The following is a 24444-nucleotide window of genomic DNA, read 5'->3' on the forward strand; positions in this document are numbered from 1 at the left end:
GTGGTTGAGTCACTGTCTCTGCAGGTGCTCAAGAAATATTTAGATACAAGAACATTTAGGGACATGGTTTTGTGGGGAAATATTAGTGGTAGGTGGATGGTTGGACTAAAGGATCTTGGAGGTCTTTTCCAAACTTGAAGGTTCTGTGAAATTTTAACTCCTCTTAAGTGTCACTACAATAGAGACTAGTAACAAAGAATATCCCAGCAAACAGGCAAAGATTAAAATGTCCCATTTTCTTTTTGTGCAGCTTGCCAAAACAAATTAATTAGGACAAACAAACATAGGTGCCATGCCCTTGGGAAGAATATAACCAACTTGCGTAATTCCAGCTTGTAATTTACCACAAAGAGAGCAAACCTTCCAGTGTATTAATTCTATTTCTCTTAGATAGCAGCTTTAAGATGGTTAAGAAGAAAAGATAAATCAGAAATAAAAACTTAGTTAAAGTAAAATCAATCCCTTCAAAAACTGAGGTCACTAAGTCTATTTATAGTCATACATAGAGGAAAAGTATTTGGATTAAAAGCATCTTGACTCCATCAAGCCACTCAAAGGCATGTCCCTGTACCACACATCAGCACTTCTGCAGCTCACACAGGCTCTCAATGTTGGTACAATAGGAGATTAGATTTGTCTGAGAAAATTGAATTAATATCAGCGGAAGTAAGGCACTCCACTGCTTTGGTGAGGTACTGCAGCCTGAACAAAAGCTGGCTTGGATTTAGGCTTGAGACTTTGATTCTTCCAGTTGTGAAAAATTTTGAATTCCCCCAAAATGTGTAAGGATATGAATGTAGGAATACACTTACTCTTCCATTTGATTTTTATCCTTGGATTTTGCTTCTGTGATCTTCTCCTGCCTCTTCTTGTCCATTTTTTTCTTCAATTCTTTCTTTTCTCTAAAGCACAAAAAATAAATTTAGTTTCAAAATGCATCTAAATGAAAATCATAAAGAGATGTAATCAATTATAAGGGGAATAGCACCTTACTTTTCACACGTTTCTTTCAGTTTCTTTAGCTGGCTGTTCTGACATTCCTCTGCTACATCTGTCAACTTCTGAATAAGCTAAAAAAAGAATTCCAAGAAAGAGAAATAATGTGTTTTCAGCTAAACATCATATATGCATCTAAGTTTCTTCAAAAGCCTGTGATAAATCACATGAACCAGATGAATCAGGAAATGCACAGTAATGTCTGTCTGGTCTCATTCAGCTCTTCTGTCCTTACATAAAAGAAGAAGGACACTGAGAACAGGCTCTGCTCTAAAATAAATCAGAAAGAATCTCTCATTTGCAAGACAGATTTTATATGCAACAAATATTAATTCCAGCAGAGCTCCGAGGTAAAAACCATCTGAATATTTTGTGTTAAAAAAAGAATTTATCATGATATTTCCTAACTGGATTACATAGAAAACGGGACTTGGCTTTGGGAACTGCCAATTCCCATTTTGGAATGAGAAATTACTTAACTTACAGTATCAGCCCAACTATGTAGGTTCAGAATGTTTTGTTGTTGTTGCTGTTGTTGTTTTCAATGAAAAGTAAAATTCCTGTGATTCAGCCAACAATTGTTACTTGAATGGGAACTCTCTCTCTGCAGCACAGGTAACCATTTCTACGCACCCACACTGGAGCTACTCCTGCTGGGTAACACTGAAATGTCTCACATGCAACTGATGATAAACAGAGCACCACTTGGGAGTGTCAGCTCCGAGCTATGATCCACGGGAATGGATTTGTGAGAAGGCCTTGCTGAGCAATTGCCAGGCATATCACTCCTATGACCTGCTTTTTGGATGGCAAGACAGAGCAGACAAATCATGCAATAGCAAAGAGGTAAAACATTGTATAATTAAAAAAAAAAAAGTGTGAGATAGGATTGTCCGGAGCTGAGAAACAGTTTATGCTTTCACAACACTCTTTAAAAATGTTCTCTTTTGCCTGAGAACATCCATCAGCATTAGCTGCCATCTGTCCAGACTCTTCTATAGCAGTGAGAGGGCTATGATCTCGCTGTAGTTGTCAGCCAAACTCCAGCTGTAAAAACACAAGCCAGCTCAGACTGATGCATGAAAACTATTTTTTCACCATATACAGATTATGTCCTGTATCCCCTCGAAGCATTCATCTGCAGTAGGAACGCTCTTTGGCATAACTCTATGCCCTGGAGAACATTTGAAATTATTTTCATTTATTTATTTTATGGTGTTTCTATTTATTTTCCAGCTAATCCTGCCTTCTTCAGTGCTGTACACTGAAAAAAAAAAAAAAAAAAAAAAAAAAGGGCAGAACAAAATGAGAACATCATCCAAAAGCTGCAATAAATTGAGGCTTACATAACTAGAGGTAAGCACTCAGTTCCACGGTAGTAATAATAAACCTGTTGCCTTTCTGCCTTTTATCCAAGGCTGTCCAAGTACATTGGAGGTGTTGGTGACAAATGACATAACAACTCCTTGGAGTTGCAGTGGATCACAAGGAAATCAAGCTCTGAAATGGACTCCAAGCAAGAGTAAGCCACACTCCATTCTTACATCACAGCGGTTTCATTACTAACCCAGAGACCACTAAAGAAAAGCAGAGGCGTAACAAACGTACCAGCTTAATGTGCTCTCGCTTCTGGTACTTTTCACTGTAATACTGCTCCTGTCGGAGGTTTAGCAGCTGCTGCTGTTGCTTTTCCTTCAGCTCAACTAGCTTCTGGGTCATTTCAGAGTCAAGGGCAGCCAATTCTTGTTCGATAGTTGATGAACCATGGTCTGGGCTGCCCGTTTCAGATCTGTGAAGACACACATACACACTGGCTTTACGCCACTATGCCTGTTCTGCCCCATATCTAAAACTTGTTTTTCACCTGGTAACATGTAGTTAGTTCATCAGTAAGTTTCTGGGCATCGCATGCAGGGCAAGATAATGATTCTAGCTGTGGTAAATCCACTAATTTAATCTTTTAGGGAAAAACAGTGTTGTTATTAATGGGATTTATATTGCTTTTAAACCTTGTAATACAAACCTGCCATGGTGGGGTGAACCAGGCTTAGTATAATTGAGCTATAAATACAACTGCCAAGATTTCCCATATAAACATTTGCCCACAGAACTTGTTTACCCACTTTCAGGCACCCAACTTGAATTTCAAAGCTTCACAGTCCTCAGTAAAAATGGTGAATGTTAAGTATTTTGAAAACAGTCATCCTTGCATATGCTTAGCAACAAACTTAAAAGCATAATTTACATCTGCATTTACAAGAAAGCTTAAAATGGTTAGGAGCATTCCTTTATTTAGTATTTTCTCCCCCCTTCAGGAAATGCCATGCATAGCACACACAGAGGAAAGTGCTCTATGGACTCCTCACTTCAGAAGGAAACTTAACATCCCAGTGGGGAATAAACCTCAGAAAGGCAACACACAGGAGTGCAGAAAAAAATGTAAGGAAAAAGCTAAAAAGCAAACACTGAGAAATAGGTTGTTGTTTTTTTTCTCAAGGCAGAAGTATAGATGTAATGGTGAAAGAAGACATGATGACACTAAATTGCTCAAGGCAAAAATAAACAGCAGAAACAGTATCGCTCTCAGGCCAGCAGTAAACTAAACCCAAGAAAAACACTCTTAAAAAATATGATGATGTTGCACCTCTGCTTGGCTGCTGTGTTTACTGTTGTACTCAGGTGTTAAATCAGTTGCCTGGGAAACCTCAGGAACAGTGCATGAGATGGACAAAACAGTTGAAGTTTGAACAGAGGGGGCTGACTGAGAAAAATGAGTTTGCTGCTCAGACATTTGCAAGATTACAATGCAGAGAACTTGCTGCACTGGCTGCCTGTCTCCTCTTCCAGGTTCAAGTTTGCAGTTGCTGTCACTTAGCCTAACTTTAACTGAAACAATGTGAAGCTGCTTCCATCAATCTGAGGATACAGACTAAGGTAGCCTATTTGTATTTCTTGTACTGCTATTTGAATATTCTACTAAGAAGTTAAGTGGTATCAGTGTGGTAGGTGGGGATAATTTACACGCAGAGGCACAGGACAACACTGATGAATGTTAATCAGCAAATAATGCCGTTGCACTGTATGTTTTCAAGTTGACATTTCTCTTGTATTTTTGGGAAAAAGAAATGGGGCTAGTCTCTAAATGCTGGCTAAAATACTAAGACTGTCTTCTAATGGACATGATTATTAAATAGAAACTTCGGAAGTGCATCAGCATAGTACCTGTGTTTGTGTTCAGTAAATACTTCCACTGTCCCACAGACATTGGCTTTACTGAATCTAGGCCCAATTTTAGGAATGGGTACAAAGCACTGACTTCTTCTGATCAGAGGCAACATATTTGTATGGAAATCTGGCATAGGAATTCCTTTGAAGTAGCGCTTTGTACTTTGCAGTTAAAGGTAAACAGCTAGAGTTATGATTTAAAACAGTAAAAACTACCTTATTCCTTGGGAGACAGTATTCTATAAAAAGTCTTCTGCTTGGGACAATATATACTAGCAAATCTGAAAAGCCTTCAACACATGCTCCTGCTCTTTAAAAACTGAACATCAGATTTTTTAAACTTCAGATACTTCAATATCTGCACATCAAACTACACATCTCTGAAATCACTATGACAGCTCCACACAGCAGACTGCAGTACTTTATTGCCTGATACCATGAATGATTTATGGTCAGATCATAACAAAATAAAAAACCAAAATCCTTTCTAGTCAAAGTCAGATGAGTCATTCTATTTATTCAGTTTGTTTTTCAGCATAAAGTTGAGTAGAGTATGCCAAAGAAAGAAGTAACATAATATAATTTTGTCTGCCACTATCTGTCACACACAAATTGATGGTGGAAAATACAGCAAATAAATATCACTGTGTTTACAGTTGGCAGCCAGTCTTTAAATGAGTGAGCTCCTTCCTAGGGACAAGTTATGGACTGAATCATAGTCACAATTAAGAGTACAGCAGCAGTAGCCAGAGCATACTTGCACATTTTTCTCCAACAGTCCCTACCCAATGCACCAAGTAATTTTTTTTAACACTTGTTCAATGTCTTTGTGCTTAAGAACTGCAGCTATTACAATTCTATGCAAAATGAAAGGGCTTTTTTTCTTTTAATTACTTTAAAAAATAGATTGTGCTAGACTGAGAAAGATATATTAGGATGGTATCCTTATCTGACTGCCATTCAGTTTTAACAGTGTTAGACAGTGTTAGTTTGTACCTACATGTGCATTTGTTTTGCCAGGAACTAAGAATGATCTTTTGCAACACATAGTCCCTTATCATGTGAATAAGAGAAAAATTGTGGAAAGATTAATGAGTCCCAACAGTCCAACATTTCAAACTGATAATATAAACATTACTTCTTTATTATCTAAGCAAATAATATAAACTGATATCAGCACACCCAAAGACACATGGCAATGAGAGACTGAGAAAGAGAGACAGAACAGAAGGAGAGTGCATGCAGATGCAAAGCAAAGCAATCATTAAAATATTCCCAAATGGTCAGGATCAATCACCATTTAAACCACAGATGCTAGTAACTGTATTTCTTATACCTAACTATAGGGCTGATCCTTTTTGTTGTAGCATAATTTTTTTCCAAGATCCTAATGTGGAGACAATGCTCGCCATGCAGAACTTCAGAATATTTGCTCTAAATATAAATAACACTTGGGTCTTGCTCCACCACCTGGCAGCACATTGTGCTTGCCTAGAGAAAATCAGTTGCTCAGTATCAGCAAGACTGTGTGTGGACTGCAAAACTTTCTCCTTGCTGGAAAAAAAAGAGCTACTTTATAAAGCTGCATTATAAAGTGTGAGGCAGAAGTTTTGCTATTGATGTTGATTTCAATCAGTACTGAACTGATATTCCTCCTAAAGCAGATCAAGATGGGAGATGATGGGGTGCTGTGAGAAAACATGCCACAGTTGATCTGATTAGGAATGTAAAATACATTATCCATGTTGGGTTTCAGTTCTTTCATACTGTGTTCTGGTTCCTGAACTATACCAGTATATAGGGGAAGCTCAATGTCACCATCTGTGATTATATTCACCACCTAGCTACTGGCTGCTGTTGCCAGTAGAGCTGAATCACCTACCCATAGCAGAGATCTAAGAAAAGTCCCAAGATAAATACTGTATGATCTTGTTTACGGGAAAAGAGTTTTAAAATTGCGAACAACTTATCTGACTTTTGGCAGAGAAGCAAGATATCAGAGAGGGCTTTTTATCTGATGATTTTCGTATCAAAGAACCCGACATCATTTTAACTACAAATTCTCTGACTTGATTTTATCTACAAATCTTCTGGATTGATTTTTTTTCTGTGCTTTTAGAGTCACCTCCATATTAATTATCTATCATAAAAGAAAAAAAACTGCATTTACCTTTTCTTACTGTCTCTTTTTGCTGTTTTTTCTAAAACTGCTCTTCGTCGCAGATAGTCATTTTGGATTTCATTATACTTTGCAGTGTGCTCTTTGATAAGATCAGTGGTTTTCTTGTGGTGCCTCTTAACAAGGTCCTTCATTTCTTTGTAGTGCTTCTTCTGAAGCTTAACAAATGACTTTTGTTGTTTTAGCTCTTCAATAGTCTGTGCTTCCACTTCTACAATGACAATAACAAAAGCAACTTCAATTTCTAATAACGTATGATTTTAATCAGAGAACACCATCAGCTGAAATGGAACAAAGAGCGCTTGTTTTACTGCTGGCATGTGAAATGTGCTAGCTGAAACTAACCAAGCAGAATTCTCTGAAAAGAAGCTAACCTGATTGAAAATACCTAAACAAATTCGATTAAGAGTAGGAAATGAGTTGAAAGACTAAAGCACCAACATGACCAGCAAAACAAAAACCACATACTTTCTTCCCTCATCCCCTTCAGATGCAAAAGATTCTCATCAGCCTGATGGGAATTATTATTACACTATTCTTTTTTGTAGGAACTGCACCAACACCTCAGGACTGCCTTCTCTCTGGATGGGTCACACAGCACAATATTGACAATATTCAGTGTAAAGTTAGCTTCTGTTCAGATAATAGTGCTGTTTTGGTTTTCTGAGGGGGGCCTACGAGAATGCAACAATGGAATAATAATTAGAAAACCTGCCAGTGATCTCAAGAAGCATGTGCTCAAACATTTAATAGCATCACAGCTTCACAGCTGAGGAATAAGACACACTATGTACATTTTCTATGAGTTACTGTAGTCACAACTATTCAAAGGAGTATCTAAACCAGATGGTCCATTTCAGAAAATATGTTTCCCTTGGCAAAAAGTGTATCATTTGTACAGTATAAGCTGTATATTTAATACCTGTGAGGACACTCTGAATAAGATCTTCTGTCTTTGCAGGTGCTTTCACCAAACCTAGAAGTAAAAGAGATGACTAATACCAACTCCTTTAAAACAACAGCCATTATTGTGTCATCTGAATGCATATTAAACTATGGTATGTGATATGGACATATACTGATTAATTATCTGAGAGAAGAAACACAAAGACCACCACCACATTTATCTCATTTATGAGGAGGAAGCTACTGAACAAGGCTATGAAGTCTTCAGTCATTAAACTATAAACCCTGTGGTTTAACATACATTTATTATAGGATATAAATCAATACAGAATATATACCAGAAAAGCAGCTCTTAAATAGAAGATATTTCTATATTTGAAGAAAATTCGCCCTAACAGCAGACTGGGAATTTGTCCACCAAATTTATAAAAACAAAGCAAACAACAACAAAAAAAGCAGATCAAAGATTACCATGTTTTCCCCACAAAAAAAAAACGAAGTTAGAAAACACCAAATAAAATGTTGTTCTTGAAATGTAAAGTACATAAAAATTAATACCCAGATTTATTTTGAAAAGACGATTTTTAGCTTGTTTTGCTTGTTTGTTTTTTTACCTGGTGTTGGTTGGCTATGGACAACCTGAGTTGCTGGTTTTGGTGTAAGAGAGGCAGTGTGATTTACTCCATTTTCTGCTGGTGCTGGCCTAGGTTCACTATTAGCTTCAGATGGTGCATCTCCGTGGTCCACCTGAAAATACATGAGGATTTACATTACTCTTTCCAACTAACAGCCTTAAAAATTTCCAGATCTAGTTTAGTCTACTTTACAATGGTAAGAGTCTATAAATGTTAAGTACAGACTACTTTTAACAGGAAAGAAAAGGGAAAAGAAAAAGGAAGAGAAAAAGAAAGAGAAAAGGAAAAGGGAAAGGGAAAGGGAAAGGAAAAAGATGTCTTTAAGAGCCACAGTAGCCCAGGCAGTACATTTTTGCAGGGTAAATTTCAAGAAGAAATAGAGCATGTATTATTCTTCAGAAGTATTTTAAGCGGGTATAACTCATCAGGGACATTTTTCAGTACAGTATATATTAACTGCACCAGATATGAAATCTGTTTTTTATTGAAAAGCACCATTCTCTGCCACAAAGCTTTTCTAGGCATAATGGAGAAGGTTGCACAAAAATGCTACTTAGATTCTTGCTGTGAACAAAATGAGCATATAAAATTACTTTGAAATTTCATACATCCACAGCACAATCATTATTCACTGTTTTTACAGCACAGAGACATACTTGCGATTCCCAAGATCTTACATTCTTGTAATTACACTGCAAGGATAATATGTAAACAGTACTTCCATCCTGCTGCATAAATTCACCTGTGGTATCCAAATATTTAAGCATTTTCTACAATCTTTCTTTCTAGTTCTCTAAAAGCTCAGGGTTACAGTATGCATTTCATTATGCACTAAACACCACAATTTTCTTCATGGCCATCAGGTTTGTAAATGATCAGGCGAGCACAGAACAAACTGAAGGTCACTGGAAGCAATTTTACTTCTGAAATGACCAAGCCCTGCTTCTTGCTGGCCCTGCAAGGGGCCAGTTGCCATGGTGTCTCGGATAGTCTTGGTTTTGTTCTTTCAGCTGCTTCCATTTCAGTCTTTGATGGTAATCACATTACATGCAGAGGCAGGATACCACAGTTGGTGTTTTTTTTTACCTCTTGATTACTCCACACTTGCAAAATAACAGCCTGCACTGCATCAATTGAGACAAAATATATTTTGATCTGCTTTGTGTTGCTCCTGTTGCAGATTTCCTTCATCTTGGCCCTCACTACACAGTTTATATTGCAAAAAGAATTGTCTCTACAGCTTATTTCTACCAAAGTTATAAGAGAGAGATTCTGTAGTCAAAAACACAATGCCAAAATTAATTAATAACAAAAACCTTACTTCTTTAAAGCAGCGATTACTGCAATAAAATAAGGACAAATGTGACCTAGCCAGCATTTCTGACAGTAGAACAATGTGACTGCAAAAGCTGTAGCTGTGACAAACTCACAGAGACATGGTTATCCACTCAATTCCTCTTAAAATACGTTTCTCACAGAATGCAATCCATTAGTATGAAAAAAAAAATACTGCTATATAGATCCTCTAATATCAGTAAATAATGCTAGGATTCCTATCTTCTGGCAAGTTAGCACCCTAAAAGCCATTATGTGGAAAATGGTACTATCATCCTCTATATCTGTATGTGAAATGCTGCATTGCAGCTTGTTGAGAAACTATTAATAGGCTGTCAGTTTGGGACATAAAACAGCTGATTTCAGAAACTAAGGCAGAAATGTGAGACAGGATCAGGAAGTGAATAAAGAGTAATTTTCAATGCACCAAGCAATCTAATCTCATTAAAAAGCACTTTCTCTTCTCATAACTCATCATACAGAATAGTAAAGTAAACATGATTTTCCCCTACTGGAGAACATTTTAGGCCCTTTTTAAAATATGATGCAATCCAGCCCAAAAATTTATAGTTTCAGTATTCACAGAAAATGCTTTGTATTCCACACATTGCCATGCCTTTTGCAAGACAGTATGTTTACTAAGTTGAAAGATACATACTCATGCAAGCACTTATTTATATGGGCTGTACTTTTATTTCTGCAGAGAAAAAGAGTTGCGATGTATTGGGATTGGCAGATCCTCTTCTGGTACTGAGTACATCTGTGCTGACAAACTAAGAGGAAACTGAAATCAGTTTGGCTCTTTCTTGGCAAAGTATAAGCAATCTTTCTATGACAAGTGTCAGATTAATTTGATTTCCCTTACTGTACGTAGTTAATTTCTGTTACTGACCACTGTAACTCACAATGGGAATACTACAAAACAAACAGAATAGATGCTGTACTTGACAATTAACAAACAGTATAATTTGAAGCTTAGAGAAAGATGTACTTCTTCATTCAAAACAATTCACTATTAGATATCTTTTTTGACCACTGTTTTGTAAGAAGTCAGGGGAACTTCCTACCAAGCAGGTTGCAGCTTAAACTTCTAGGTAGCAAAGAAAAACATTCAATTTTCCGATGATAAATGCAAGAATGCAGCTCAGATATATAAATGGGAGTGACAAGAGGGGAAGGAGTGTGCGGAGAGGATATGTGCTTGGAGGCAGCAAAGAGTTAGATGCAAACATTAATAGGGTGTACATAGAAACTGCACATTGGGAAACTGAATCCAGGTGTACTTACATGTACATTATCTGGCAAACATACTCAGAATTATTTAGCTATGTTGCCAGTGATTGTGCTTGTCATTATTAATCAATGTGGTTCTCGTGGGCAAGTGTAAGCAAACAAACCAGTCAGCCCTACTGACTGCTGAAGAAAATGTTTCATCAGATATGATCAGACAACTCAGGATTTCCAAGCACAGTCCAGCTGCCAATTATCTTATCTACAATCACAGTTTATAAATAGATAGTAACAATGGTATACTTAAATTGCCATTTTGAGTGGAAATTTTTTACCTGTCCATTTCTACTGCATCTAATTGAATGGTTATACATTTTTAGTAAATGCTCCGCTACAATCACTACACTTTTCTTTTAAAAAATATTTCTCTACTACTCTGAAGCTCGCTCCTTTATCCCAAAAGCTTTCAAGCTCCTTGACACTACCAAAGTACTATAACTCAGCTTTCCAGCTTTGCCCTTACTTAAGAAGATACTCCATGATTGAATTTTTCTAACAAACAAGCCTGTACAGACCAGAGAAATCTGGACTTTTTTTTCAAAAGTAAAAATGACCTCTAAGGTATTTAAAGGATTATATTAAAAAAAGACTTTGCTATTAAAATAGAATCTCATGTGTAGAGTGTCCTAGATAGCTATCTAAGATACTACTGAGCATTTCATAGTGTCCTCATTCAGCCGAACTTGTGACACTGCACAAAGAGTAAATTGTTGGCCACTGAAATGTAACGACTTTCAATTTTCTGGTCTGCTTTGGGAATGTATTATTGGTTACAAAATCTAGTTCAATGATGCTTTGCACATTTGAGAATTGAAGAAGGCAGTCAGAGTGAGTAGCTGGGGGCAGTTTAGGATTTTGAAGCATTCATCTTTGCTAGAGACCCCTGCAGAATGCCCTTTGATTCATGAGCACGCCTAATGTCTGAAACAAGCAATATTCAAAATACAAGGTTGATATTCTCAAACCATGCTGAAGGTGTCAGAGTGATAACGTCTGGAAGAGAGGTTGAACATCTGGAGGAACACAGACTTCATTGGAAGTGAAAGCAAAACTGTCAGCATGATGAATTACGCTCAAAATTACATCTGTGCAATTGTATGTACAACAAAGAGCAATACAGAGCCTGAAATACTGTACAATACTTTCAGGCAAAGCTGCTGGTACAGCACTGTTATTTTTGTAAAGGCAATTTCAGCACCACCCCGGAAAACAACAGGCAATGATATAATTATTTAATCTGCTACATAAAATGCTGCACATCAGCAAAAACCTAACTCAGTTTCCCAGTCAGCTTTCAGTTTGTCTTTACCTCTGAACAGTACTGTGTGCCTTGCACAATATGCTTCTTCCAGTGGAAGCACACACACAGCACAGTGCTGCTGTGCACTCATATACTCTAGTCTCATTCTGGACGAGATGTTTTGCAAATATTTAAGCAATCGACACACACAATTCCAAGGACTTTCTAAGCAAAGTAGATAACTTCAAACATTGCAGTGTAATTTGCAGAGACTCTGAAACCTCCCTTACCTCTTTCTTTACCTCTTCTTCATCTTCCAGAGTCAGTGCTGCCAATTGCTTAGCTCTCTGCTCCATCAAGTTTACATATCTGATTGGATTGGATAAGGCCTCGATCACATCTAGAAATAATGCAAATATATAAATTCCAAACCTCTTATGTTATATGCTCTTCAGGCTGTAAGATACTGTATTTTTCCTACAGATCTGCCACTGAGAGATACTTCTAAGTCACAGAAACAGTAGTGAATGACAGTGTACCACCACATGCAAGTACTCTAATGTACCCTCTCCGACTTTCTGCTTGGGTCATGTGGATGTGCATTTTTCTCAACATAGTGTTTTACGATGGCTTTTCAAAGCTTACACCCAATTTGGATTTTACTTCATATAAGGCACAGAAAGGAACACTACTACAAATGTTGTCATTTTAGAAATAAAAACAACAGAAGTACTATACAGAATATCTTTTTTTCACAGCATTACCTGCGTAAGTATCAGGCACATAGTCTTTGACCTCTATGTACACAAAGAGAGCTGGCAGTGTCAAAGGTTGGTTCCTCTCATTCCTCAAACAGATGTAGTGGTAGCCTGTAAAATAAGAATGAACCAGTTCAGAGCAAAAACTCTTCAATGAGTATGTCCAGTGCAGTTGTGTTAACATTTATTATTTATAGTTTGGATCCAAATGAGCCAGCAACCCCAGGGACTTCTATCGGGATAAGATTTACCCAAAGGGTTTCAGAGATAAGTAAGTATGCAGACAAGGGACTGTTTGAAAGGCACATGACACTGCAGCTTAAAATAGTATTTACACTTTATTTTCACATCTCTGAATAATGCTAAACATTGTCATTAATATAATTTTGAATGTTTTGTCCTGTATTGATTTTTACTGGAGTTTTATTTGGTTGTTTGTTTCATAGTTCTTGCTATGTTTTCAAAAGCGACCATTATAGTACTCAGGAATCCAAACTGACAAGTGAAATTGAGATCAGTGATGTAACACCTAACTAAAAATATAGACAATGTAGCACCGTATCTACAAAGTGTGTGAGTGGTGAATCCTGTCATGTGACAAACTGTAGGAATATTTCTGAACAAGGAATATTTTCGGACAGTTTTGAAAGACAGTTGTCCTGTAACACATGTACATATACAGCACTGCAGTGCAGATTAGCCAAGTTAATGGCAAAGAATCACAGATTTGGCAGCCCCAAGCCTCTTCTCCCAGCCACCCACTGCCTAACTTGCCTGACTTTGTGGATAGACAGCCCAGCAACCTAAACTTTGGAAAATGCAAACATCAGAAATTTCTCAGAGTCCTCCTTTAGTGCAGCTCCTTCAAATGCCTCACCATATTGCTTAGTTTAAATACAGCAATGGGATTGCTGGTAGGAATGGGAGAAATGTACTTCCAGTCCCAGTGAATTGTCTTCAGTGTGGCAAAGCTGTATCCTTTGTCTCCTACACGATGGCTGAAGCTGTTATCCAAAGGGATGAGTATGGAGCCAAACATATGGGTAGTTGTAAGATACAAGACACAAGCAGGATGAGTTTATCTAGAGGGATCCTTGGCTGATCAAAGCAACTCCCTCTCCAAGTAACAGCTAAATTCTTGCTTTGGGAATAATGACAATACTGTGTGACAGTATGATGGTTTTCAGTAATGTCTTGGAAAAGAGCTAAGTTTTATATTACAAAGGTTTCTCAGTCCTCTCTAATTCCTGCAGCAAATTTTCAGCACGTACAAAAGACTAAAACCAACATGCTGTTCTCCATCTTACACTGTAAACAAATACCAGAGTCAAAAGGACAGAAGAAAATGCCTGAGGATAAAAGCTCTCAAAAGTGCTTGTATGATTTAACACAGTGGCTTCTGTTCTAAAAAGCACAAACTTAAAAGCATGAATTTGATTTAATCCTCTGCTGAAAGGACTCTGTGCCACACGAAGGGTAAGTGCCGCAAAAGGGGATCAGCCCTGGTAAGAGCTCACTTCCACCAGATGATGGAAATCCTTCACAACTCCCTTTCTTCTCACCCATCACATGCCTTCCTCTGGTGCTAGACAGATCCACCATGAAGCAAGCTTATCCATTAACCCAGCACAAAATATACCTAGCATAAAAATGGAATTTTCTGCTGTACTGATAATCTAGGCTTGCTCACAAAGAGGTATGGAGATCAGCAGAGCTGGCACAACAGCCAGGAATGTGTGGCCAACAGTGGGAGAGAGGAGGGAAGGGAGAAAGGAAAGAGAAATTATGACCACTGAGGAAATCCTCAGAGCAGTGGATGCCTAGCAGTCACATCCATCTACCTGACCATGCTCATAGCGAGGCCACATGATCCACAACAGCCAAGGCAGGATGGCTTGGAGCTCTTCTTAGAAAAGCCCTGACACCACTGGCCATGAGAGGGGATCTAGAAAGTACTGGAAGAGATTTAGATACTGATTTAGATAGTACCTCAGCTAAGGTCTCCAGGAATAATATGGACAACAACTGCTAGATACAGGGACACGTAAGTTGTATGTTACTGCTGGAATCAACTAGACCAGGTATAGTGTAGGAAGATATTCTTCCTTTTCCACTGTGAAAGTATCCACTGGATACTTTCCACTGGAAGTATGTTTATGGCCCATATGCTTGCCCTAGATTAGATTCCTCCCCTCCCCTCACTGGAAAGCTGGTATTGAAGTCGGACAATTTTTCTGCTCAAAATGCCAATGTCATTGTACCTTTCTGAAGCAAAATATTTAACAAGTCTCTTGATCTGGAAAATTACAATTTTCATTCAAGCGCCCATTAATTACAATAGTGGTAATATGATTTGGAAGAGGCCAGGAATTATTTTTTATATATATTTTTAATATTTGACAATAACAGTTTAAGTAATTTGAGACTGATTTAAACGTTTTGCAGAGTTACAACAACTTGCATATAGGTCAGCTGTCACATGCATATTAAAATTAAACTACAGGAGAATCTTTTTTTTTCATTCCCAGCCATCTCCACTCTCAGAAATATGATCTTCTTTTTTTTTTTTAATCTACTAAAGATCAGCAAGTGCCAACCACACCTTTCATATTTAATTCTGATGTTTTTTCTGGTTGATTAGAAATCTACATTTCTGGTGAAATATGGTATTTTCCTTTTCAAAGATGAAAGATATTATTCAAATTCTCATATTGTATAAATCTATGCAAGGTTGCTGGTGAACTACAGTAGTTGGAATTTGGATTTGCTTTTTCTTTTTGCTACAATGTCTGCTTCAATGGAGAAAGGGGTTTACCTGGTCGAATTGCTGAGACTGGTAATATCCGATGGCCAATAAACTTCCCTCCTTCCTCATACACTGCTAGCCTCAAACATGCCAGGGTAGGTAAAACAACCTAAAAAGAAATATTGCTGCATTATTAACTTTCTGTTCTGAATGAAACAGCTCCATCCAGACAAAACTTAGCAATATACCAGACAGCAAGATAAAGTTAAGCCCAGCAGATGGTAACATCTACACATCCACAGGAGATTCTACCATACAAGAGATCAGGGTGGATACACCTGTGCTTAAAAATAACTCTCATAGAATTGTGCTTCTTTCAAGGAACTTGAGGTGGGATGTTAGCACAATACGTTGAATCCAACAATTTGGCCCTGCATTTTCAATATGATACAAGGGACTCAGCTCAACTCTTCACACATTTGAACGCTTTACACTTAATTTGTCAGTCTTGCATGTTCTCTTTTTCCTTTGTGTTTGCACCAAAGGCATTATTTGCTTCTCAAAAAAGTCTCTGGTAATGTATCTTAGTACTGAAAATTCAACATGCAACTCAACACAAGTTGCAGAGTGTTAATGTCTGAATTAGATGAACCGTGTCAACCTCAGCAGCGTTTCTGAGTGCTGCAGTCCACTCATTTGTCAGGAGAAATAGGTCTAACCAGGTGGGATGCTTACTAGCACTGGGTGCTATCTTGCCACCAAATATAAAAGAAGGCCAAACAGTGAAAAAAGAAAACAAATTGAAATAGGCTACTGAGCTACTTTAGTAAGACTGAAATATTTGATATTACTTCTAAAAAATAGAGTACAATTTTAAAAAATCTCATTTTCTTACTCTGTAAATATACATAAAATAACACGTATTGTAGAGCTGGGTGCAGGTGAGTTTTTTTCACACATCCTGCTAAAATTGACATAGACATTGAAAGAAAAACAAAAGCAACAATTCAAAACTAAGAATCTCTACAATTTATTTTCAATGCAACTAAAAGTACTGATCTATGCTTCTCAGAGCAGAGAGGCAGTGAGGGCATAATTGTAACTAAACAGAGAAATGAAGTACAGTAATTAGAAGTTCATTACAGAAGAAAAATCCTAGTGATGTTTCCAAACTTAAGCTCTGGCAGGCTGCCAAAGGAAAGTTATTCAGAAGGCAAAATATTCTGAGAAAAGGGCTGTACTCCCAAGAAAGCAGGGCTGCAAGGACCAATTGTAAAAACATCTCTGTGAGCTGTACATTTGCCAAGAAAAATTAAATTACTTTTTTTTCAAATACCTGGATTCAGGACCCAACTAACCAATAAATACAATCCAGATGACAGTTACAGTTCCTGCTAGAAAACTTGCTGTAGGTATATTGTGAAGCACACTAAGACATCCATGTTGTACAGTCCTGAAACATGCTCAGTATTTTCAGCTCCTGCATCGCATATTTTGGGTAGATCAGGATTTATGCAACTTTATAACCTAGGTTATATTTAGGTGGCATACACTAGAGATAAGCAGAGACAAGATTGCTTTGAATGAGCTAGTCTGGACAGCCTGGACAGCCAGATTGTTCACAGCTGTACTCACATCACCTCACTTGCAGGTTAACAGGATCTGCTTTTCAGGGCTGTTCAGCTGAGGCAAAATGCCATGGAAATTCAGCTAAACTGCTTCAAGAATCTGCACTTGCTCATTTATATGACAGCACTGCATCATCCCATGCAGATGAGTCCACTGACATATTTGCTATTTCTAGCTGAGGTGACTTGAAACTGCTTTATTTCATTATGGGCTTGGCATGACTATAGTAGCAAAATTATACCAGAAATAGTTAATAACAAACAGTTGGAGAAGTAGCTGTTCAAAACCTCTTCATCTTTTTTAACAAATGAAATCTGTAGAACACAGAACTAGCTAACTGGGCAGCGATTAAACACACTCAATGCTGGTTTGAGAAGCAAGTGTTACACCAACCTTTTTAAACACTATAGTTTCCTCCTCCCAGACAGGATTAACTGCATTGCCTTGCGAGGTCTTGGTCTTTAAAGCTTTTCTTCTTGTATCCACAGGCAGGCCAAACATGTCAACTTCTACATAGGTACCAACTTTTTTATCAGAAAGAAACTGACCTGAAATAATCTAAGATCAAAACAAAGGGGATGTCACTGGAGAGCTTTGGTGAACTAGGAAAGTGGCTAAGATGCAGGTGGATAATCCTCATTATTTATTAGATGTATTTTCAAAGCAAAAAAAAAACCAACAAAAGAAGCAAAAAGCAAAACAAACAAACAAACAAAAAGAATCTAAAACAATAAATAGATAAAAACACTGTTTAATACTGCAGGCACAGAAAAACAGCTTATGAGGTCTGATTTCCTGTGGACCTGTGACCCTGAATTCCCCTGTGAGCAATAATGTGGTTGAGATCATGCTACTGCCCTTCCCTTAGTAAGAACAGTCATTTGGATCTCATTCCCCAATCTTACAGTCCTTATGCACAACACAGTGTCTTTGAGACCTTTTAATTTTTAACCAGTTTCAACAACAGGTTTAAAACGCAGTGCTGAAAGGAAAGAGGCATATGCAGTAGAGTACTATATATGATCCTTACTGGGAGAAAAAAAAAGGGCTAAAATAGATATTTTAATAAAGGCTCTTCATAGAGAGTGAGGACTTTGAACACAAGACAACTATGAAAAAGTGGGCTTTTCTAGTTCTTAATTATCACGAAACACAATTCTCATCTTTAAAAAGTGTAAGAAAGCTCTGCAATTAATTCAGAAAACTGAAGAAGCACTTACAGTATCGCCTCTGTAACATAAGAAATTCGTGTTTACTGAAAGCAACTCTAATTCTGTTCTCAAGTGGATCAGTGTGGACATTGTCTTTATACCTAGTAGAGCGTACTCTGAGCAGGCAGAAGTGGCTGCCTTCTGGATTCCTGAATTCTCATTCCTGTTTAAAACACTGCATTTCCCAATAACTGTCAAATGACTTCCACCTCTGTTTAGTGAACTGGCAGAAAAATGAGCCTCTAAACCCACAAGGGGAACTGAAAGCTTCGATGACTACAGGTCACCATGCGAGGTCATTTCCAGAGCTGTCTTTTTTTCTTTTTTACCATGCATGTCGGCAGGTTAGCGCTTTATTCATAGCCCTCTGAGCACCGATTTGTTACTGATGTCTGCAGCTCGAGAGGAAATACTTGTTTTTCCTCAATGAAAACAGGATATTTTGCAGGTGGATTCTATAATACAGACACTGGCCTAATGGGAAGTCCATTAAAAGCAGAACAGGATTTCAGAAAGTTTATGTTTTCATAACTAGAGTTATACTGAGTATAAATTTCTGTCATAGCCAATGCAATCTATCCCTACAAACATTCATAGTAGTTTTCAATTTGCAGATTCCTGGCAGTCCTTAATCTTCATTAGATGTCCTTAAAACAGGAACCACTGAAAGCAAGTTGGCAATGACTTGCAGCTGTCATTTATGATTCCAGAGTATTGCTGGAGAACTTAAAGAGAACCAGAAAATTTATTTATACCAGTGTACTGTTCTAACCATTCCACTACAAGTGACTGCTTTGTAACACAGCATTTTAAATTCAGTCGTTTATAAATAAAACCACAAGCTACTCTTAAATTCACCAACTATCCAAATATTTCTACAAAAAAAATATATATATACCATAAAAACACAATTATTTAACCTACAATGAAATATGAGGCAGAGCATTATCTGCCATTTAAAACTTAAACATCACCCCATGAAATGAAATGTACTGTCCTGAATTAATGTGGCTATTTGCTAGGTCTCCGCACAACAGAAATTTATCCACCCTCTGACATTGTTGTGAGAGTATTTTCAACATTGCATGTACATACCTTCACAGACAAGGTGTTAGCTACGATTCCATCCACAATGCTTTCAGTAAATGGATCAAAGTGTTTGTCTGGTCTTCTCATGAATTCTGGCTTTAACCTGTATCCACTTTTGCCATTGTACTCATACATTCCCATGTTTATTTGCATAGACAAATCTAGGTATTAAAAATATTGATCAGAATTATTTTCTGGATAGATAACGATTTAGAAAAAGCAATAAAACAGTACTACTTATTCTAGTTTCAAATGAACTACGACAAGTACAACAAATACAAAAGCTATTTATGATGCTATATCTATTAAAAGAACTCTCAGATTTGATTGCATCCACCCTCTTGGACTCTTTCCATTGGGGAATCACATCCACAAGGCACCTTTCAAAGACTACTCAAAAGATAAAATTCAAATTTGAAAAGGAGTGTTAATGATTAGGTACTGAATACTTCAGTGTTGTACTAACTGCACTGTTGTATCCAGACCAGCAGAATATTTAGCGTGTCAAACCCCTTTTAGAAACAGACACAGGAGCCTGATACTTAGTTGAAATCTGCTTGGAAAAGTTTTCATTACTCTGTGGACTTCCGGACTGTGTGTAATTCCATGGAGCAGTAGCATGTACATGGGCTCTACTGGAAATGAAAAAGGGAATGATAACATGATACCATGGACAGGATATGTCCTGGGATCCAGTATCTGGAAATATTCATATTTCTCAGAACAGATATATTCTTTGAAGGCACCACACCTATTTCAAAAGTGACTTGTGCATATAGGGGCCTAAATGTCTTTGTTTCTTTAATTCTTCTGAAGTGGAATTTTCTTTCCACTTTTTTTTTTGCATACATCCCTTATGTCCTGATATACTGAGATTTTTTGCAGGACTGGATAAAAATCACAGCTAACTCTTAAATATTGCTTAATGGGAGCCACTTAGAAATGATGACAATATGGAGGCCACTATGTATACAGATTACACTAGCAACAGAACATTAATTACAACTATTACAACTGCATTAAAAAGGTAAATTTACAGCCCTGTAGTTCAAACCACTGGACTCTTCTGATGCATAAAGCCTTTCTTACCTACCAGTCAGGAACTGTATCAGAGAAGTAGAAAAGTACAGATAACAAAATCAAGAGACAAGCACAACTTACCTACTGTTTGGAAGTTGAGAGCAACCATTTGGCAGCCAGCATTCCAAAAGACTTGTGGCATGTAGTTTGAAGAATCTACACGTGTTCCTTTTGGGTAAATTCGGCTTAGCTGCATTTTGTTGTATCTAAATGGTGGGCAGTTAAGATTTTATACATGTATCAAAAATGACTTTGCAGAGAGGTCACACAACTGCAATATTTAAATGCAAATGATCTTTACAGAAGGCATTAGGTTCCTAATTGGATTTCCGCAACCATAATAGCAGAGACCCACAATTTTGTAGATAATATAAATTAATGGGGTAATTAAAGGTGATGTTGCTGTAAAAATACTCAGAATCAACAAAGAAGTAGCACAGGTATATGCTTAAGAAAGACTGCATTCATAAAATTCCATTTATAACTATAGTTCCTAACTCAGAATTTTCCTAAGATTGCATTTTTAACTGTAAACAGTGAATCTTACTCTGGCAGGGAAAGAGGTTCTCAGTTAAAAAGTAGAAGTGTTTGCTCTTTTGGAATGAGCATTAGAATTGGCCTCTACATAAAGACAGAAATGATGACTTTGCACTTCTTATAGTTCAGTCTACAAATCTCAGAGATGAGAACATGCTGCAGGTTATCTGTGGAAATTGCTTTCCATTAATCTTCTTTAAGGCACTATTTTATCTTGGTCATTTTTTTCTTAACTGCAGCCAGGATGAGACATTGAGAAGCATCATAAGGTTTAAACAGATTCCTCCTTAGCTTTTCTTTAAAAGCTACAAGAGAAAAAGTAAACTAAATAGAAAAATAGAATTGGGTGGCAATAAAGTCAGTGCTCCTGGAACTAGGTGGGAAAGAAAACTCTCTTGCATGACTTTACAAAAAGCAAGTCAGCCACATTTTGCCAGTTTACTTACTGTAATTCAGACCACTTCACACATGATAAATTTATCAAAAAGAATACAAAATAATAGATCTTCAATATATAGTTTGAGCCTATTCCCTGCAGTCCTAGCCCATAGTACAAGGACTCTTGCCAGCTTTTAAATTAGCTCAACAGTCCAACCCAATTAAATCATTTATGAAGACAGTTAAGTCTACAAATCTCATTTGGTTTCCGTATTTTTCCAGCTCACATCTTCACATTTCAATAAAGCCCTATAATAGACCTCAGATATAGAAAATCTAGGAAAGCAGCTTTCTGAAAGTCAAGGATACTCCACAAATTCCACAGGAGACTTGGTAAGTTGTTCAAGCCCTTTGGTTTCCACGAAGGAAGACATTTCAAAACTTTTGTTGCGTTCTGCAGTTTTGAAGGAGGGAGAAAAACAGTGACACATTAGAGCATGAAATCATATGCAATATATGAACTAGTTTAGTTTCAGTCCTCTAACCAACTGTTCACCAGCTCACTTCACCTTAATCTCAAAGAATTTATATATGCAGTCGTTTGTGAACAGCTGTAAACTCACTCGGCATATACTCAAAGGCACCATCCAAACTCACACTAGCATTGCCCAAATGAAGGGCAATTGTACTGCCTGAGATACCCACTGTACTAGATGCTGGTAAAAGAAAGTCAGTGTATGTTAGAGATCTCTCTCATTTGTTTGCACAATACCATGTTCATACATGAGACAGGTATTGCCCAAAGCTCACACAAGAGACAGAGGTATTACGGCAAATTTTGTTGGGAACAAAACCCTACCAGATGTCTGGACTCTTTGCAGGCAGATATAATGGCTCCGAGCCAATTTCAAGTTCTAATAGCTAATTGTCCATATCAGATTAAACTAAGGAGTATGCTACTTGTGCCTACAGGGCTTCTTGACACCTTCATGATGTCAGAGGACACTCACATCTGTCTCAAACAATCATGGAAACACTGCTACCTAATCATGACTGAAGGCACACTCCTGTGTCTCAGCAGGTCTTTAGACCCAATGATGCACTCTTCTGGAGCAACCATAACCTCTTTAATCTGGTCAAACTTTCCGACATGTAGTGATGTATTGCTCCTGCTAAGCATGTAACTCAGTGGTACTGAACATTCATTTGTGTATCATGTTACTCACTTTGCCTAATGTTTGCACAGCCTTTCAAAGTACCATGTGACAATGTACCGGAGCCTAAGTCAAGGCCCTTCAACCTCCAGTACTTTTTCTTTTAAATTTTATACAGAAGGTAAGGATTCCTGTAACATAACAGCTTCCCATTCCATCACAATCAGCTTTGCAGATTGTACAGAATGGGTAACAGCACTGAGAGATTACAGCTGTTAAATATCTCAGCACTGCTCACCTTAAAAATGAGATAAACAGTCCATGTAGTGGAACACGAACTCTCTCCCCTAACCACCCTAATGAGAGCAAACATTGGAGAAAATGCTTGCCCTCATGCAATTCCTGAAGAAATCGTGACAGTGATCCAGGGATGGCCCGAAGGCCAGCATGGCCAGCTCCTTGAAGTCAAACTATGAAGCTGCAGGAGACTGATAAAACTGAACAAAAGCACTTGTCTTGCAGAGAGAAGGAGACGAGAAACAGGTGGGCATTTCCATTATAGGAAGTCAAAAAGGAAGCAGTGGCTCCAAAGAAATAACATGTCTGGGCCAAGGTGAGAAGAAAATGTACTGCCAGATACTAATCTGCAAACTAGATGGCTGCAGCTATTCTCATTGTATGTTGAAGAGCCAGAGGATGATTATATTGTGCTTTTTCAAAAATTATTCTCTATCTCTAGGGCAGCTGGACCTCATACTTTGTAGTGGCCCCTACTTCTAATTAGCAACCATCATGGTACTTCATGCTATTTCCATTATTTATAGCAGTATCTCCAAATGGTAGAAGATTCCTACCATTCTTCAGAGGCTACTTACTTATCAGTCATTTTCCTTTCCAAAAGCAGGATCTTTTCCTCCCAAATTCAGTTCCAAACAGCTCATTCCCATCAAAGCACTTATAGCACTGAGATTCTTCTTCCACCCCTCCTCACTAATGGGACGTTGTGTGCAATGTGCACATACAGTGCTAATGCAGACTATCACCTGTGTAAGAACAGGTCACTGTGCTGCTGATGACCAAGTTTTTATGTCCCTGAATGTTCTGAGGCTTACTTTCTTAAAATTGAACTACATGTTTCTCATGAATCATTTAGGAACGATCACTGATTCCTGTGAGCATACCATGAAAGGAAGCTCTCCTGCAGCTCCTAATAAACACTTTGATTGTATCACCTGAGAAAAACATTTCAGCTGATGGCAACCAGACAAAAAAAAAAGAAAAAAAAAAGAAAAAAAAAAAAAAAGAAAAATCTTTCATTTCAATTGTCAAAAGAAATCTCATAAAGAAACACTGAAATACACAACTGGTGATTTTCTGTTTGCAGTGTTATTCTACTTCATCTCATTGCTTCAGTAGCTACTTAAATACGGTCCTACCAGGAAGCAGCGACTAGATGTGTTCTATCTCCACAGTTATTCAACCAGTATGGACTGCTACACAAAGCATGAAAAAAATGTTCAAGGAAAGATAAAGAACATATCTTTTATTCTACTTAGAATACAAGTACTATTTTCTTTTTTTTTTTTTTTTTTTTTTGGAATTAGTAGTAGTATGCAGTACTTCCCAGTATTTATCTTAAAGTAGAATCTGCAGGAAACCAGAACCAGTAGCTGGCAAATGTCACTAAATGTTCAGAGCTTAAGCAAATTCCTAAACAAAACACAAAAACTTATTCCCCTACAGTACCTGGAAAGGTTTAAGAAAGCTGTCCTTTGAAGAAAAAACTGTCCAGGAGAGGCATTTCTCCCTCATTATACATTAACTTGTTTACTTATCGGAATTCACTATAGAATGGATAAACTAATTGAAAAACTCTTATCAATTTGAAATAATGTCCTGAAACAGTTGCAATGATTAGCTGTCAGAGGGAGGGAATATACATAGTGAGGGCCATTAGGGAACTGTTACAGATCTAGTTGTATTCAACATTTTTGTTATGAATCTGGATGCGAGACCAAAAATGCATTCCCTATAATGTATGAATGATAGCAACAGT

General features: G+C 37.5%; 1 protein-coding gene across 1 annotated transcript in view; it reads right to left on the reverse strand.

The window, feature by feature from the left end:
- The window catches only part of PLCB1 (phospholipase C beta 1), a gene marked incomplete at both ends in the record, with an annotated part of 371390 nt that overhangs the window by 64232 nt on the left and 282714 nt on the right, over window positions 1-24444 (reverse strand). Inside the window, 13 exons of the mRNA XM_079549908.1 lie at window positions 813-902; window positions 994-1070; window positions 2605-2785; window positions 6392-6611; window positions 7323-7376; window positions 7921-8053; window positions 12097-12206; window positions 12571-12675; window positions 15380-15479; window positions 17333-17497; window positions 19246-19400; window positions 20401-20525; window positions 21604-21688. Coding sequence (XP_079406034.1) covers window positions 813-902; window positions 994-1070; window positions 2605-2785; window positions 6392-6611; window positions 7323-7376; window positions 7921-8053; window positions 12097-12206; window positions 12571-12675; window positions 15380-15479; window positions 17333-17497; window positions 19246-19400; window positions 20401-20525; window positions 21604-21688 — 1600 coding nt within the window. The remainder of the gene's footprint in view (window positions 1-812; window positions 903-993; window positions 1071-2604; window positions 2786-6391; window positions 6612-7322; window positions 7377-7920; window positions 8054-12096; window positions 12207-12570; window positions 12676-15379; window positions 15480-17332; window positions 17498-19245; window positions 19401-20400; window positions 20526-21603; window positions 21689-24444) is intronic.

The sequence above is a fragment of the Tetrao urogallus genome, assembly GCF_951394365.1.
Source record: "Tetrao urogallus genome assembly, chromosome: 2".
Classification (NCBI taxonomy): domain Eukaryota; kingdom Metazoa; phylum Chordata; class Aves; order Galliformes; family Phasianidae; genus Tetrao; species Tetrao urogallus.